Source organism: Panthera uncia, chromosome D4 (assembly GCF_023721935.1).
Source record: "Panthera uncia isolate 11264 chromosome D4, Puncia_PCG_1.0, whole genome shotgun sequence".
Lineage (NCBI taxonomy): Eukaryota > Metazoa > Chordata > Mammalia > Carnivora > Felidae > Panthera > Panthera uncia.
This window is the reverse complement of record NC_064807.1, coordinates 30,824,697-30,839,608: the sequence shown is the minus strand read 5'-3', so window position 1 is coordinate 30,839,608 and position 14,912 is coordinate 30,824,697. Positions and strand designations below refer to the sequence as shown.

The window sequence follows — 14,912 nt, the reverse complement described above, 5'->3', positions numbered from 1 at the left end:
TCTCTCCTCTGCCTCTTTAATCTGGGCTGTGGTCATCTCCATTTTATTTTGCAGCTCGTTAATAGCATTTTTTAGCTCCTCCTGACTGTTCCTTAGTCCCTTGATCTGTAGCAATAGATTCTCTACTGTCCTCTATACTGTTTTCAAGCCCAGCGATTAATTTTATGACTATTATTCTAAATTCACTTTCTGTTATATTTTTTAAATCGTTTTTGATCAGTTCATTAGCTGTGGTTATTTCCTGGAGGTTTTTTTGAGGGGAATTCTTCTGTTTCGTCATTTTGGATAGTCCCTGGAGTGGTGGGGGACTGCGGGGCACTTCCCCTGTGCTGTCTTGAATAACTTGGGTTGGTGGGCGGGTGCCGCAGTCCGACCTGATGTCTGCCCCCAGCCCACCGCTGGGGCCACAGTCAGACTGGTGTGTACTTTCTCTTCCCCTCTCCTAGGGGTGGGATTCACTGTGGGGTGGCGTGGCCATCTTGGCTACTTGCACATTGCCAGGCTTGTGGTGCTGGGGATCTGGCGTATTAGCTGGGGTGGATCGGCAAGATGCACGGGGGTGGGACGGGCAGGCTCAGCTAGCTTATCCTTCGGAGATCCCCTTCAGGAGGGGCCCTGCGGCACCGGGAGGGAGTCAGACCCGCTGGAGGGATGGAACCACAGAATCACAGCATTTGGTGTTTGCACAGTGCAAGCCAGTTCCCTGGCAGGAACCTGTTCCCTTTGGGATTTTGGCTGGGGGATGGGCAAGGGAGATGGCGCTGGTGAGCGCCTTTGTTCCCCACCAAGCTGCCCTCTGTCGTCAGGGGCTCAACAACTCTCCCTCCCTTTGTCCTCCAGCTCTCTTGCTCTCCGAGCAGAGCTGTTAACTTATAACCTTCCAGATGTTAAGTCCTGCTTGCTGTCAGAACACACTCCGTCAGGCCCCTCTGTTTTTGCAAGCCAGACTTGGGGGCTCTGCCTTGCCGGCGGGCCACCCCTCTGCCCCGGCTGCATCCTGCCAGTCCCTGTAGCGTGCACCGCCTCTCCATCCTTCCTACCCTCTTCCGTGGACCTCTCATCTATGCTTGGCTCCAGAGAATCCGTTCTGCTAGTCTTCTGGGTTCTGCTAGAAAATTTTCTGGGTTATTTAGGCAGGTGTGGATGTAATCTAAGTGACCCGCAGGACGTGGTGAGCTCAGCATCCTCCTATGCTGCCATCTTCCCAGAATCCTACAGTATCTTATTTAAATCCTTACACCACCTTCTGGTTTAACAGAAACTTTTTATCATTAATTATGATAGCATTAAGTCTTGAAGTGAAATGTAATTAGAACTGGATTCTATGTATGAAGATACAGGATCTCTGCAGTATGTTATTGTAGTATCATGGAATTGTAGACCACAAAGAGACATTACTGATACTTTTCTGAATGTGACTATAATTTGGTAGGTCAAATTTGTCTTAAACCTATAAAGATATCCTCTGCAAGTACTCCATGCCACAGACTCATGTGCAGCAATTTTGTTAGAGTTCTTATTGGCCAAGAGGCTGCTTCTTCAAAAATCAGAATAGTAGTTTCTTAGTTGTTAGCCAAATTTCAACAAAGAAGAAATTTAATGGTGCCAGAATACACACTTGAATTCTGTCTCAGAAAATTATACAAATAGTATCAGGCATTATAGTGTTTATTAAGAAAGTTTTTCCATTTTAATATTTCTCATAATTTCTCCAATTAGTATTACTAGTTGCTCTACTAACAATTTAATACTAAGCTTATTATTAGGGATGATTTACACTGTTTCTACAGCATTCCAAAGCAGAATATTAGATGTCCATATTAAATTCCAGCAAAATTGTAAGGGAAATCATTTCAGCACCTCTCAGCATTCTCACGGGGAATAAGGTGGTGGTGACTGTTCTGCAGAGAGTTTCTCATAGGCAGGTGGAGCATTGGGAACCTGTGAGAATGAGAAAGGGAGAGTATAGGCTTGGCAACAGTGCGTATGTTCTGGGAGAGGGTAGAGTTAATGGTTAGCATCATAACTATACTACTTCTCTGGACAGAAACTTGTAAGTGTCCACAGGCTTCCCAAAATATCAAAAACTTATTTATACCTGCATTACCTTTGTCAGTTTAAGTCCCAAGCCCTAGCTAGTGAGTTCTTGAACACTGTTTTTAAAGCCACTAATATACATTACATTTATACCACATAGATACATCCTTGTGTATCTTGTGTATCTAAAGGCCAGTGCTATCATCAGTATAGCAAAAATGTGCCAGGCCTTTATTTAATGCTCAAAATTTAGAATTCTAGAGTGTTTTCATGTTACAGGTTGGAAAACTGAGGTTAAGTCACTTGTTCAAGGTCACACAATTTCACAGCAATTTGGCTCCAGAGTCCATTCTCTCCACCATTATGATATACTGCACCTATACCAGTGCACACAATAGAAATAGAGTATACCATATATGAGATTTAAACATTTCTAGTATCCACATTACAAAATAAGAATGAACAGGTAAAATTAATCTTAATTATTTAATCCCACATATCAAAATATCATTTCAACATGTAATTGATATAAAAATCATTAATGAATTATTTATATTTTTTTCTTCATACTAAATCTTTGAAATCTGGTATGTGTTACAGCACATTGTAATTTAAACTACTTTGTTACAAATGCTCCATAGCCACATGTGGCTAGTGGCTACCCTTTTGGACTGCACAGCTCTATACAATTAATAACAGATGCTTTTTTTTCTCCCCTAGATGTATCTATATTCAGAAAAAGGCAAATATACTAAAAACATAAAACAAAAAAGATATTGTATACAGAACAAACTTCTTCCTTTGGATCTTATACACATAAGATCACTGACCCTAAAAAATCTGAGTAAAAGAGGACATGATTTAAGACAATCTCTGGGCTTCCCCATTTTTATCTTTGTTATTGTGTTTTTTGTTTATTTGTTATGTATTTTGTTTATTTATGTTTTTGTTATGTTTATTATGTTATTACTTATGTTTATATATATATATGTATATATATATATATAACATAAATTTTACCATTGTAATTAACCATTTTTAAGTGTACAGTTCAGGAGCATTATGTATATTCATATTGTCCTTGCTTTTTAAATTGGAATAATTTTATTCATTTGAGTTAAAAACAGCCATACAGAAACACCAAGATATAGGATCTCAACCTACCACAGGTTCACAATTATTCTCTTGAAAAGGCAGCTTGCTATCCTGGTGACCAAACCCCTCACGTGGACATCTCCTTGTTAAGGTACTTCGAGTGCCAGCGTGAATGCTTTTGTCCTGAAATGTGCATGCGTGAAGGTCAGTGGTTGAGAAAAAAATAATTGAGTTCAATAAATAAAAGAGAAGGAAGTTGAAATTTTAAGAATGGGTTTTAATCAGGATGCCTGGGTGGCTCAGTTGGTTGAGCACCCAATTCTTGATCTGGGCTCAGGTCATAATCTCTCAGTTTGTGAGATGAAGCCCCATGTCAGGCTCTGTGCTGACAGCACTGAGCCTGCTTGGGATTCTTTCTCTCCTTCTTCCTCTACTTCTCCCCTCACCCTGCCTCTCAAAATAAATAAATAAACTTATAAAAAAAAAGGAGAATGGGTTTTAATCTTGGTTCTGCCACTTATGTGCAGTGTGTTTCAGGCTAGTAGTCATTTTGCCTGTCTGAATTCTAGTATTTGTGCATCTGTAGTATGACGATAATACCACCTACCTCTCAGAGTTGTAGAAATTAAAACTAAAGGTAAAGCACTTAGTACAGTGCCTGATACCCATTAGTTCGTCAATGAATATTCTTGAAGGGAAAGAGAAAAAGAATCAATCTAAAAAATGAACCTCAGAGAATGATTTTGAGTGGAGGTGGTCAAAGCTAGTGAGGTATCTCAGTGAGAAAAAAACTTTTGAGAAACTTGGCAGCAGGGACACACTGACTATTTCTGCCTTCCCCATAATGACAGCAAAATATCTTTAAAATGCTACAAACACATATGTTGTGGTAGAAATACTGTGGTTGTAGTCTGAGCTTCCAAGTTAAACTGCAACATGATGACTAGTCAAGGAATAAATTATGCACCCTGAGTTATCATGGGGAGGGGTGGGTGAAAGCTTAGTTTGGTGCTTTGCATAGGTTTACAGGGTGATATTCTCCATCCCTACAATAAAATAACAACAAATTGTGCAGGACAGAGAAACATACCCAAGTGGGGACTTCAGGAGTGGTCCACCATAGTGAGGTGGAATATTTCATCACTGACATAGTTTAAAATTACTGGCACATTATGATAATAAAAAGCATAGTTTTAGTTGCTTTTATTTTTGTTAAATTCTCCATAGTGGCAGTTCTCAAATTTTAGCATGCATCAGTATTACCTGAGGGCTTGTTAAACCCAGATTGGCAGACCCACATCCAGACTTTCTGACACTAGGGTGAGGCCCATAATGCGCATTTCCAACAAGTTCCCAGGTGACACTGTCAAAACTGATGATCCAGGGTCACATGGAGAACCAGTGCTATGCAGACAATGCGCCTCTTTATTGCCTGCCCCCAGGCAACCCAGCTATATTCAGATCCTTAGAGGAAGCAGGCAGGTAATGCTAAGGGGGAGGAAAGGGGCCAGGTGGGGGCAATAGAAAAGGAGGGAGAGTATCTCATCTAAAGGGACAACCACTATATAGCTGCCAGTTTTTGCTAGATCTCTTGATTTTTAAAAGAAACTGGAAATTGAGATTTTTATGTAACATGCTACTTTTAAATTTTAGTACCTAATTAAAAATTTTTTTTAATACAGTCCCAAACACCAGTGAGCCAAATCTAGCCAGTAGAGCATTAGCAGTATGCATTCTGTGGTACTGGCTGAGAGGGACTGGAACAAGGAGGCTGTGAGGATGTTAGCAGTTCTTCAGCCTTTTCTGCAGACTGTGGCTAATCATTGGGGTCTACTAGGTTGGAAGAGGGCATTAAGGCAGGTTTCTCAGGGAGAAGTGGAGAAGTGTTTGAAATATCAGTGAGATCAGGCCAGACATGGATTGGGCTGATAACTACACAGTCTTCAGACTGTAAAGAAGTAGTTTTCCTAGACTCTAGTCTGAAATTATTATTGATGTTACCCCCTGGAAGGATATATGCGCAAAGGCCCTAATCTTGATGTGAGGATGCAGGAAGTTTCTGCTCCCCTCCCCAACTCGCAGCCCACAGATAAGGTATTTAATGCCTTTTCTCCCTTTACCTCAATTATCACTTTTATTCTTTTTCTTCTTTGTAAATCTCTCACCTGCTATAGGATAGGGGCATGATCCACTCCCCTAGTTCACTGCCAATTCTATGCATTTGTACTGAAACTTCAGCATTCGATTTAAAAGGCATCTTCCTGGGGATGCCTGGGTGGCTCAGTCCATTAAGTGTCAGACTCTTGATTGCAGCTCAGGTCATGATTTCACGGTTCGTGGGATCGAGCCCCGCATTGGGCTCTGCACTGACAGTGTGGGACCTGCTTGGGATTCTCCAACCCCACCCCCCCCACCGCCTCTCTCCCTGTCTCTCAAAAATAAATCTTTTTAAAAGGCAGCTTCCTGGGTCCCACCACCAGAGAGGGTCCCAGAATCTGCATTTTAGCAAGAGCCCCAGTGCAGGGGCCCCTGATCAAGCATTGAGAAACACAAGTGAAACATGAGTGTCAACTGAGCTGTAGCAGGGGCCTTGAAATTCTCCAAGAAATTATCCAAGAATCAAAAAGCATTTTGTCCTAAACTTTCAAGTGAAAGGTAAAGTTGGTAAATACAAAAACAACTTCCATCCCTTTATAAATCATTTTCCTGCAGAAACAAGCTGCAAAAAGCACTCTTTTCTTTCAAAAGATGTTTTTCAGGGCTAAAGGGAGTTGTGAGTCAATGGAGACACTTTAGGAGATCTTAATTCCAACCAACCATGCTACCATTCTATGGTCAATGGAAGTGGGAAAGTAAACATTTCAAAGCTTAAAGCAGGTTGGTAAAGGTGGAGTAACTTAGCTACCTGAAGCTTGCATTTATTGTCATTTATGTCCTTTGGTTTCAAAATGAAAAAAAAAAAAAAAGAAGAATCACTGAAGAGAGGCAGGGAGGATTTATTTCGTGCACTATTTTACATAATTTTGCCTAAATTTCTTAGACTACTGATCCCCAATCCAGCTTTTCAGGAAATATGAAAGTCTCAAAACAAGATTTTAATATTAATTTAAAAAGTAGGGGGCACCTGGGTGGCTTAGTCGGTTAAGTGTCTGACTTCACCTCAGGTCATGATCTCATGACTCATGGGTTTGAGCCCCACATCAGGGTCTGTGCTGACAGCTCAGAGCCTGGAGTCTGCTTTGGATTGTGTCTTCCTCTCTCTCTGACCCTCTCCTACTCATGCTCTGTCTCTCTTTCTCTCTCAAAAATAAAAATAAACATTAAAAAAAATAAATGACAACATTTTTTAGGTGCCACAGGAACCAGAAAACTTAAACACAGCTCCATCTCACAAAAATTCCAGAAACTCTACAAATCACTGATCTAGTAAGGTTGAACTTAAACCTTACTAAGCAAAATGTTCACAGTGTCTGAGCTTATGACATTAAAGACTCTCTGTTATGGTTTAATTGAGTTTAAGATGGGAGTGTTGAATCAGGAAGGAAAAAAATCATTGTATTTTTGTCCAGTGGCATCAAGCCAGTTAGGAAATGGTTGTCAACATATTGAATTTGTAGAGCTTTTACTCCTTGAAAGACTTAAATCATTGTGTGTTTTTATATACAAATATAGAATTAAATAAACATATGGAAGAAAATATATATTAAATAAAAACTGATATATATCACATTATATCACATGTGCCTAGGTGTAGAATACAGTAAATGAGGCTCAGAGAAGTTAAAATCTAAGGTCATCAAGCGAGTCAATGACAGACAATGAGACCAAATCCTGATGCCATACAATTGGGTGACTGCTATGGGCCAGGCACTGGAGGTACCAAGATGAGTAAGAAATATTCTCTGTCCCAAGACATAAATGGAGGAAGGATAAGGGTGGAGGAGGCAAAAATAAATAAATAACCAATTGCAAAGCAATATTAACTCTGTACTAGAGGCACAAATGGAATTCTGTGGCAGAGAGCAAAGTCCCTTCCTAATCTGTTGTGAACAGCCACAGAGAAGTGTCATATGAACACAAGGTCCATCCCTAATCTCCTAAGCCAAGGCTTTCCTATGGTACTTGGTTTGGGATCTTATTCAGACTCATAAACTTCCTTCTTTCCACTAAATGTCAACACACGGGAGGGCTACTACTGCTCAGTGGCCGTGTTGGCCCCCAAACTTGCACTGTATGTCATGATTTGTATTTGGACACTCTGGCAAGATGGGCATTAGGGCAAGGGGCACATGGGACTGCCCAAGCTTCCTGGCAAGGAGAATTCAAAGCTATACCTGTTATCTTCCCCTTCCCTTCTTCAAACTGCCAAGCTCCAAACCCCACCCTCACAACCGTCCTCTCTGTCATAGAACCTTTTCTTCTAAATGAAGTGTTTGCTGAATGAGGAACGGGACATTCCAACATCTTTTGTAAAGATAATTTTTTCCATTATGTATCAACCCAGAAGTTTTCAGATGTGTAATAATAAAGGGAGAAATGGAGAGAAGTGTGGAGGGACAGAAAAAGAGAGGGTGGAGGAGGAAAGAGAGAAGGAAGAAGGGGGAAGGGAGAGAGAAATTGCAACTTTCCTTTCATTTCATTGCTCACTATGGAGAGAGCCTTTGGATGCTTAAAGCTAAAGTGCTACTTGGCTTTTAAGTGAGACCTGTAGTTCTAATGGTTTAAGATTCAATTGATGTTTCCTATGTGTGGAAGACACTACTGCCCCAAGACTGGGCTGTGTAATTTGTTAGCTTCCTGTTCATGTGGGTAAAGAAGAAAAAATTCTGTCAAAACTACATTGGTCATCAAACGACAATGGGCTCTGTTAAAAACCCAGCGGTCCTTTGTGCTGCTGAGGGGTGGATGGTTTCCTCATTGTACTTATGGCTGTATAGGTCCTAGGCATGCTGAATTGCTTGGTATAACAGAGTTAGAAGAACCTGGAACTCCCAGGCGAGGCAGCAAGCTGAGATGAGCAAGCCACTAAGTTGAAGAACAGAACCAGTGAGAATTCCCAGAAGGATTGATAAGATCTGGAGGATCTCACATGCCATTGTTTGCTGTGCAAGAGTATCAGGACCTCTATCCTTGCACCACACAAACTATCAGTGCTCAGCTACATACACAGCCAAGTACTCAGGTTTGCTGTGAATCAAATCACTGAGATGAGCCAAGTTTCTGGTTGGGGTTCATGCCTAGGTAGAAGCAAAGAAGACTTGAAAGAAGTATAGAGAAAGACTCATCAGAACCAGAGAGAAGAGCTAGAGGTGATCATGAGAATGTTATCTCATTCCCCAGAAATTCAAAGAAAGAAAGGGAAGGGTATCCTGGATCCAGAGGGATTCCAGCAGTGGAAACTTTACTAACCCTCAAGCTTCTGTATCCACTTCGTCTTCTACAATACCAGCAGCCAATGAGCAGCAAAATTCCCAGGACTACTGTCAGGATTCCAATCCCTGCAGCCCTGGCCCAAGAGATAGACAAATCCATCTGGGTACAGAAACCTCGCTCCAGATTGCGATGAACATGCATCAATCTTCAATCTTCACAGGAGTTTTTCCAGCCCAGAGCAACACCTCCCAGCCCCCAAGTAGTTTCCTACCCCATACCACACTGAACGCTCACCAGGCCTCTAGCATCTGTAACCAGGAACAGGAACTTCTTTAGGAGTCTCTCAGGTGTGTGCCCACAGAAATAGGGCTAACTGGCATGGCCTAAGCACCCAAGTTCCAGACACAAGAAGTGCAGTAGCAACTGACCCTTACATGAACAAAGTATTTACTGAGACTGAGTTATCTTTTCTTTCCATCAGGACTTATTTAAAACATTTTCCCCAACTATTAGTCCAGAAAAAGTATTGATAATTAACATTGACTCAAGACCTACTCTAAGCCGGATGCCATGATGAACATTGTACATATACTAGATTATTTAATTCTTACAACAATCCTGCAAAGGAGACATCACCTATCATCCCCATTTCACAGATGAGGAAATAGATTTAGAGGTGAAGTGCCTTGCTGATGGTCATACAGAGGGTAGCACAAGATGGAGCCAGGATTTAAACCTGAGTTTATCTCATTTGTGTTTGTGTCTTTTCTGACCCAAACTCACCCCCTTATTCCTTGTGCATGACTAATAAATTCATGTTCAAAGATTCAGCACCACCCACCCCTCCCAGGATGATGGCAACCAATCCTGTCTTCTCTTATACACAGCCCTGCAGTGGTAATCAGCAGTGTGCTTACCTGTCTCTTCTAGGAGAGGAGGTCCCAAAGGAGTTTTTTGGTTTTTGGTTTATGTTTTAATTTGTTTCCTCAGTGCCTAGAAAGTGTCAGGCACATTGGTGTTTCAAAAAAATATTTCTTGAAGATGGATGGATGGATGGATGGATGGATGGATGGCTAAGTGGACAGTTGGATGGATGGCCAAATTAATAAAAAATGAACAAATGAATTATGAGTGATTACAAATTCACATCTGCAAAATGAATGAACCATTGAATGCTCTTTTAAGGTAACTATTTATAAATATGTGGATTTGGGGCATAATGCTAGCCCCAACATCATTATTTTTACTCATTTACAATTGGAACTGAAGACCTGAAATACCATCTTTAAAGATTCATCTTTCCTTTGTCCTAAAAGCTTAATATTCTGTTACTTTCACCTCTTGTGGGTCATTGACACTCTAGTGAGAATGAGGGGATCTGCGACTTTCCACAGAGCAGGTTTTGATTGGGGATAGAGAAAAGATAGTGAAGAGGAGAAAGTATTTAAAGCAGCCACTGAGGACTTAGGGCTGGCACATTCTGACTGAAGGGGTGGAAGTAGGGCTTGTTGGATTTAAAGGTCCCCAAGACTGTAACTATTGCATGGGGATGCCAGAGCCTAGCCCAGCTGTTAGGATATGTGTCTCATGTTTATACTCCATTACACAAGATGCTATCTGGCCTCTGCTTGCTTCAGGAATCCAGTTTAGAATCACCAAAGACTGAACCAGATGGGTCAGTGCTTACTGCTTACTCTGTTCTCACCTAAGTGACCTGGAAAAGATATTTTAGAATTGAGCTGGGACTAGAGCCCAGGGGATGCTGAGACAAGCAACCTTATCTCTCCAGACTGCTTGGCTGCCAAGTCAGAGATGCCAGCTGGCTTGACTTTGGAGTCAAGAGACTCTAAAGATGTTCAATAAGAACCTCCCAGCTGGCCAGGCATGGGTTATTAAAAGATATAACAAGGAGGCTCAGTGCTGGGGAGAACTGTCTGAGCTGAACCTAGAACAAACCTGTAGCTTCACTAAGAATGGAACTTCACTAAGATTGTAGCAGGATGCAATCTGGGCATCTAAGCCAACCTTTTGAGCCCTGTGTCCAGTGGCCCATGGGAAGCATTAGTTACCACAGAGGCCCTGGAAACAATGACTGAGGCTGTGCTTTCCCTGTATAACACTGTCAATTAGGTGGCATCGGCCTGATTTTCTACATCATAGCATGATCAAAGTGGAGAGTGCTGTGACTTGCTAAAGAAAGGCTCTGCAGAGCTGGGTGATTTATAGGAGATCGAGCATCTGAATGTAAATCAAGATATAGCTGAGGCTTCTCCTGGACAGAAGCCCTGTAACATCTACCTGACCACCTCCTTCTCAAGGCTGCTGAGGCATTAAGTCTATTCTGTCCATCTCTAAACAGGATGGATGACAGTGCTGGATAAAAACTCTGACCTAATTATGCAGGCCAGTCCACCTATTTTGTGGATCATGAAGCTGAGACCTACCAAGATTCATCAACATCACCACCAGGTTAGTGGCTTCTCTGCCATTCATTGAGCACTGATTTGTGCCATGCATTGTGCTAAGCACCCCACATATAGACTTTTATTTCATCCTCACAATAGTCCTCCGAAGTAGATATGATGTTCATGTCACAGCTGATATCCCTAACATTTTAAGGTGGTAAAATGCCCAAGGCTGCACAACTAGTAAGTGAAAGAACCAGCATTCACAGTGACTGGCCTAAGATATCCAAGCAGTGCCTTTCCTTCTATATCATTCTTTCCTGCCATATCACCCTTTCCTGAAATGAAGCTTTCACAAGAAGCATTCAGTGGGTTCTCATGACTGAAGGCAGATGATTTAATTCTTAGCATGCTTGTGCTCTAATTTCACCCACCAAGTCTGTGGTCATCCCCTTGGACATCTTGACACAGACAGAGCTCTGTTCCACTTCTTTATGCACAGTCACATTGCATTTACACACATCCAGTGACTGATACAGTAGTGGAAAACATCAGGATATGCCAGACACACCAAAAGAATCCACTACTCAGCTGGGCAGGGCTCTCTAGAGTGTCATTCAAATGCCTCCTGCAGCAGAGTCACATGAGATGCTTGTTAAAGTGCCAACTCTGTGCCCCTACCCCCAGACCTATGAAATCAGCCTCTCTAGTGGCACTGACTGGAAAACTGCAGTTTAAAACCTCCATAAATTACTTATGCCCTTTCAACTGAGAGAACCCCTCAACCTCTCTTTCCTGACGTTTCACAGTGATACAGTTTGTTAAATCATTATACAGAAGCTGAAACAATATCCTACCTAATATGTGTACCCCCCAAATACCCCAAAGAGTGTATTTTTGCTCTTCAGACATTTTTTCAGAAGATCTCCCCATCCCAGTTCCCCACTGACCATGCAGGAATGTTAGAGAATCCCACTAGAGTCTTCTAAGGAAATGCTCCCAGCCTAAATTCTTCCTCAGTCCCTTTAATGGATTCTACATCTTGCTTGCCCCTGCTAGTTCACTCTAATAAAGATTTTTAAATAGTTCTTTTCCAAGGGAGAGCAAGTTTTCAGTAACTTCTGAACTTAAGAGGTAGTCCAAATAAAAACCTGGTACCATTTTTTTCCTGTTGGAGTCTCCACTCAGAGGGTGTAAACTGACCTCCCACCAATCTTGCCCACTCTAGTACATGTAGAGTGTGTCCCAGGAGACTGTCATCCCGTTACAGCACTTATGTTTGCTAAAATTATTCTTGAACCTAATTATCCAAAAGACTGTAATATTTTTCCAAAGACAAGGATAGTGTCTTGGACTGATTATGCATTGCTTAGCACTTAGAAATACTGAATCATATAAATACTTATTTTTAATTAATTCATAATATCAAACAGCTTTCCTTAGGATAAATTATGATGCAGAATTATAACCACCATCTTCACCCTGGAGTCAGTCTGCAGTTGGAGTCGCACATACTTGCCCTTCATTCTCACTAGCTCTTTGGCAACTCGCCTTTGTTCTGTCTGCAGACCATCTCTAGGAGCCTGAGTGGGTTAGACATAACAAGGTTTGAGGAAAGTGTCATCTTGCATCCAGACGTTTTCCATCCAGGGAACCTGTAGTGAAAACCTAATAGCCAAGGATACAGAAAAATAAATGCCAAGATCCAACTGATTATCATTCCTGTTTCCTTGCCTGTTTGGCCTCAGAGAAGCTTGACTGAGTCCCTTGTAGGATCATGGGGGTTCCTCACCTCATTATCAGGGTTTTTACTCTCTGCAGAAATGAACACTAGAGAGATTTACTGACAAGCAGGTGCTGGTAGAAATCAGCAGGCTGTGTCAGCAAATGGCAAACTAGAAACCCCCCTAGGTTCAGTTTTGAACTTACTCTTCAGTTGTGATGTAGGAGTGGTTGTGCCCCTTCTTGGGGTAGCCAAGGATGAAGTAAGCCTCTTCTTTTGGCATCTTATGGGCACAGTTCGCAGGATACCTGTAGTAGGGGCACACAGGCATCATTTAATGCATCCAGAGCATCTCACTCAGCACTTCATAAAGATCCAAAAGACATTCTCTCCGGGTGGACATTGATAATACCCAGGACCCTCTGGTTTCTCTCTGGGAAAGGATTTGTACTTGCTTTTTTCATTGATATCAAGTGGAGATTGCTCAAGGTTCTAACCACTTCTACCAACTGAAACTTAAGTTCAAAGAAGAAACTACAAACAAAAGCAAACAACAACAACAACAACAAACTTTGAGTTATTATTCTGGGGGGAAATGCTCTTCATTTGCCTTCAATGTGACTCTATACCATAAGCTTGTAGAGAAACAAAATTCATTTTTATTTATTCCCTACTTTCCTTGGCACAAAACTGGTTAATAAAAGGAGTTCTCTCCAAAGGTATTAATTTCATTTCAATCTTTGGCCAAATAGATGGTTATGATGACATGAATATGTGGCTGAACACAGCATCCTCTTTCTCCCTCATTCAAGTCTCAGGAATAGGGCTTAAATCTGTTTGTGTATATGTCTTATAATGATATATATTTTAATACACAATTTTAAGCCATAATACAAACAAATAGACAAAAGCTCATGAACTATGGAAGTCATGATTAAAGTGTGCTGGTTGGAAACCAACAGTGGTTTCTCTTCTCTCCTTGCTATTATATGTATTTTTCTTCCCTCTTATTCTTATGAATTTCAAAGGTCTGATAATAGAGTTATATTAATGAGCCTGCTTAAAATAGTAGGAGAGAAGTGGGAGAACAGAGGGGGAATTCACCACATGAACACCTTACACTGGGGCATTTTGTGCGTAATTTTTCCTTCCCAATTGTAGGAAAGAAATTATAGTTGAACTCATGATCATCTCAGGTAAATAATGTAGGGGTGAGCCCTGTGCTCAAAATTACAGATACAAAACTTGATTCTGCATTAAATTGTTTTTGTAAATCTATGTAAACCTCTGCAAACAGTATAGGGACAACAAATGTACCTCATCTCATCTCACTCAAACCAAGAGAAGCAGTCTTTCAAATGACAAGAGAATACACACACAGAATCAAAATCAGGATGTAGCCTGAATGATTGCTTTACCTGGCTCTCTTCTTTGCTTTTTGGCAGTCTAGAAACAGGACCTAGGAAGAAACTTCATGAGCCCTCAGTAGCTGAAGACTTACATGCACTGAGGAGAAATTTCGCTGACAGCCAAGCATCAGGGAAGCAACGAAGGAGGGCAAAGGAGCCCACCAGAATCCCCCAAAACCTGTTCTCTTGGGCAAAAACAATGGGTGAGAAGGCCATGCTCTTACCTTCCTGGATGGGATTGTTCTGTCTGCTGGCTTGCCCTGTGTGTGAAGATTACTTCTCTGGCTCTTAATCTTTTAAATTTCTTTTCCTGATCTCCAGTCCCATGTTAGTCATGAGTTTGGATTTCTGACAGGGTTGCCTGTGATTGCTTAATTGGCATGAAAGAAACTGACTTCATTCCTCTCCTCAAAAAGTCATTGCTCACTGTGGCCTCTGTTTTCCCCAATCTCAAGATTTCCTTTTAGGGAAGCCACTTATTTTATTTGTTTGTTTGTTTATTATTTAACATGTTTCTTTTTAATGTTTATTTATTTTTGAGAGAGAGAGAGAGAGAGAGAAGCAGAGTGCGAGTGGGGGAGGGGCAGAGAGAGAGGGAGACACAGAATCTGAAGCAGGCTCCAGGCTCTGAGCTGTTGGCACAGAGCCCATCACGGGGCTAGAACTCCCGTGAATAGTGAGATCATGACCTGAGCTGAAGTCAGACGCTTAACTGACTGAGCCACCCAGGCACCCCTTGGAAGCCACTTATTTTAAATGTTGGTCTGTCTCCCTTAAGGTTGCTAGATAAAATATAGGATGCCCAATTATATTTGAATTTCAGATAAACACTGAATAATTTTTAATATAACTATGTCCCATGAAATATAT

The 14,912-nt window shown here is 41.4% G+C and overlaps 1 protein-coding gene across 2 annotated transcripts; it reads right to left on the bottom strand.

The window, feature by feature from the left end:
• Window positions 1–1,641: 1,641 nt before the first annotated feature.
• On the bottom strand, window positions 1,642–14,330 carry MLANA (melan-A). 2 transcript variants are annotated; one of them, XM_049634565.1, is made up of 5 exons: window positions 14,267–14,330; window positions 12,840–12,941; window positions 8,542–8,638; window positions 3,202–3,315; window positions 1,642–1,941 (listed from the first exon to the last, which is right to left on the bottom strand). In XM_049634565.1, exons 2-5 carry the CDS (start codon window positions 12,914–12,916, stop codon window positions 1,873–1,875), a joined length of 357 nt encoding a protein of 118 aa, XP_049490522.1. In that variant the 5' UTR covers window positions 12,917–12,941; window positions 14,267–14,330; the 3' UTR covers window positions 1,642–1,872. The 2 variants fall into 2 exon arrangements, 1 of the variants encoding a protein (XP_049490522.1); XR_007458860.1 differs by lacking the exons at window positions 3,202–3,315; window positions 8,542–8,638; window positions 14,267–14,330 and having other exon boundaries at window positions 1,661–1,941; window positions 12,840–12,926.
• Window positions 14,331–14,912: the final 582 nt, after the last annotated feature.

Bases quoted from the DNA above. Each gene is read 5' to 3' on its own strand.
- MLANA (XM_049634565.1), bottom strand. From the start codon at position 12,916: ATGCCAAAAGAAGAGGCTTACTTCATCCTTGGCTACCCCAAGAAGGGG. The intron at 8,639-12,839 runs GTAAGTTCAAAA...CTCTTGGGCCAG, and splicing joins TCCTACATCACAACTGAAGA to GGCTGCAGGGATTGGAATCC. The intron at 1,942-3,201 runs GTAGGTTGAGAT...TCATTCTCACAG, and splicing joins AGAATAATTGTGAACCTGTG to GTTCCCAATGCTCCACCTGC.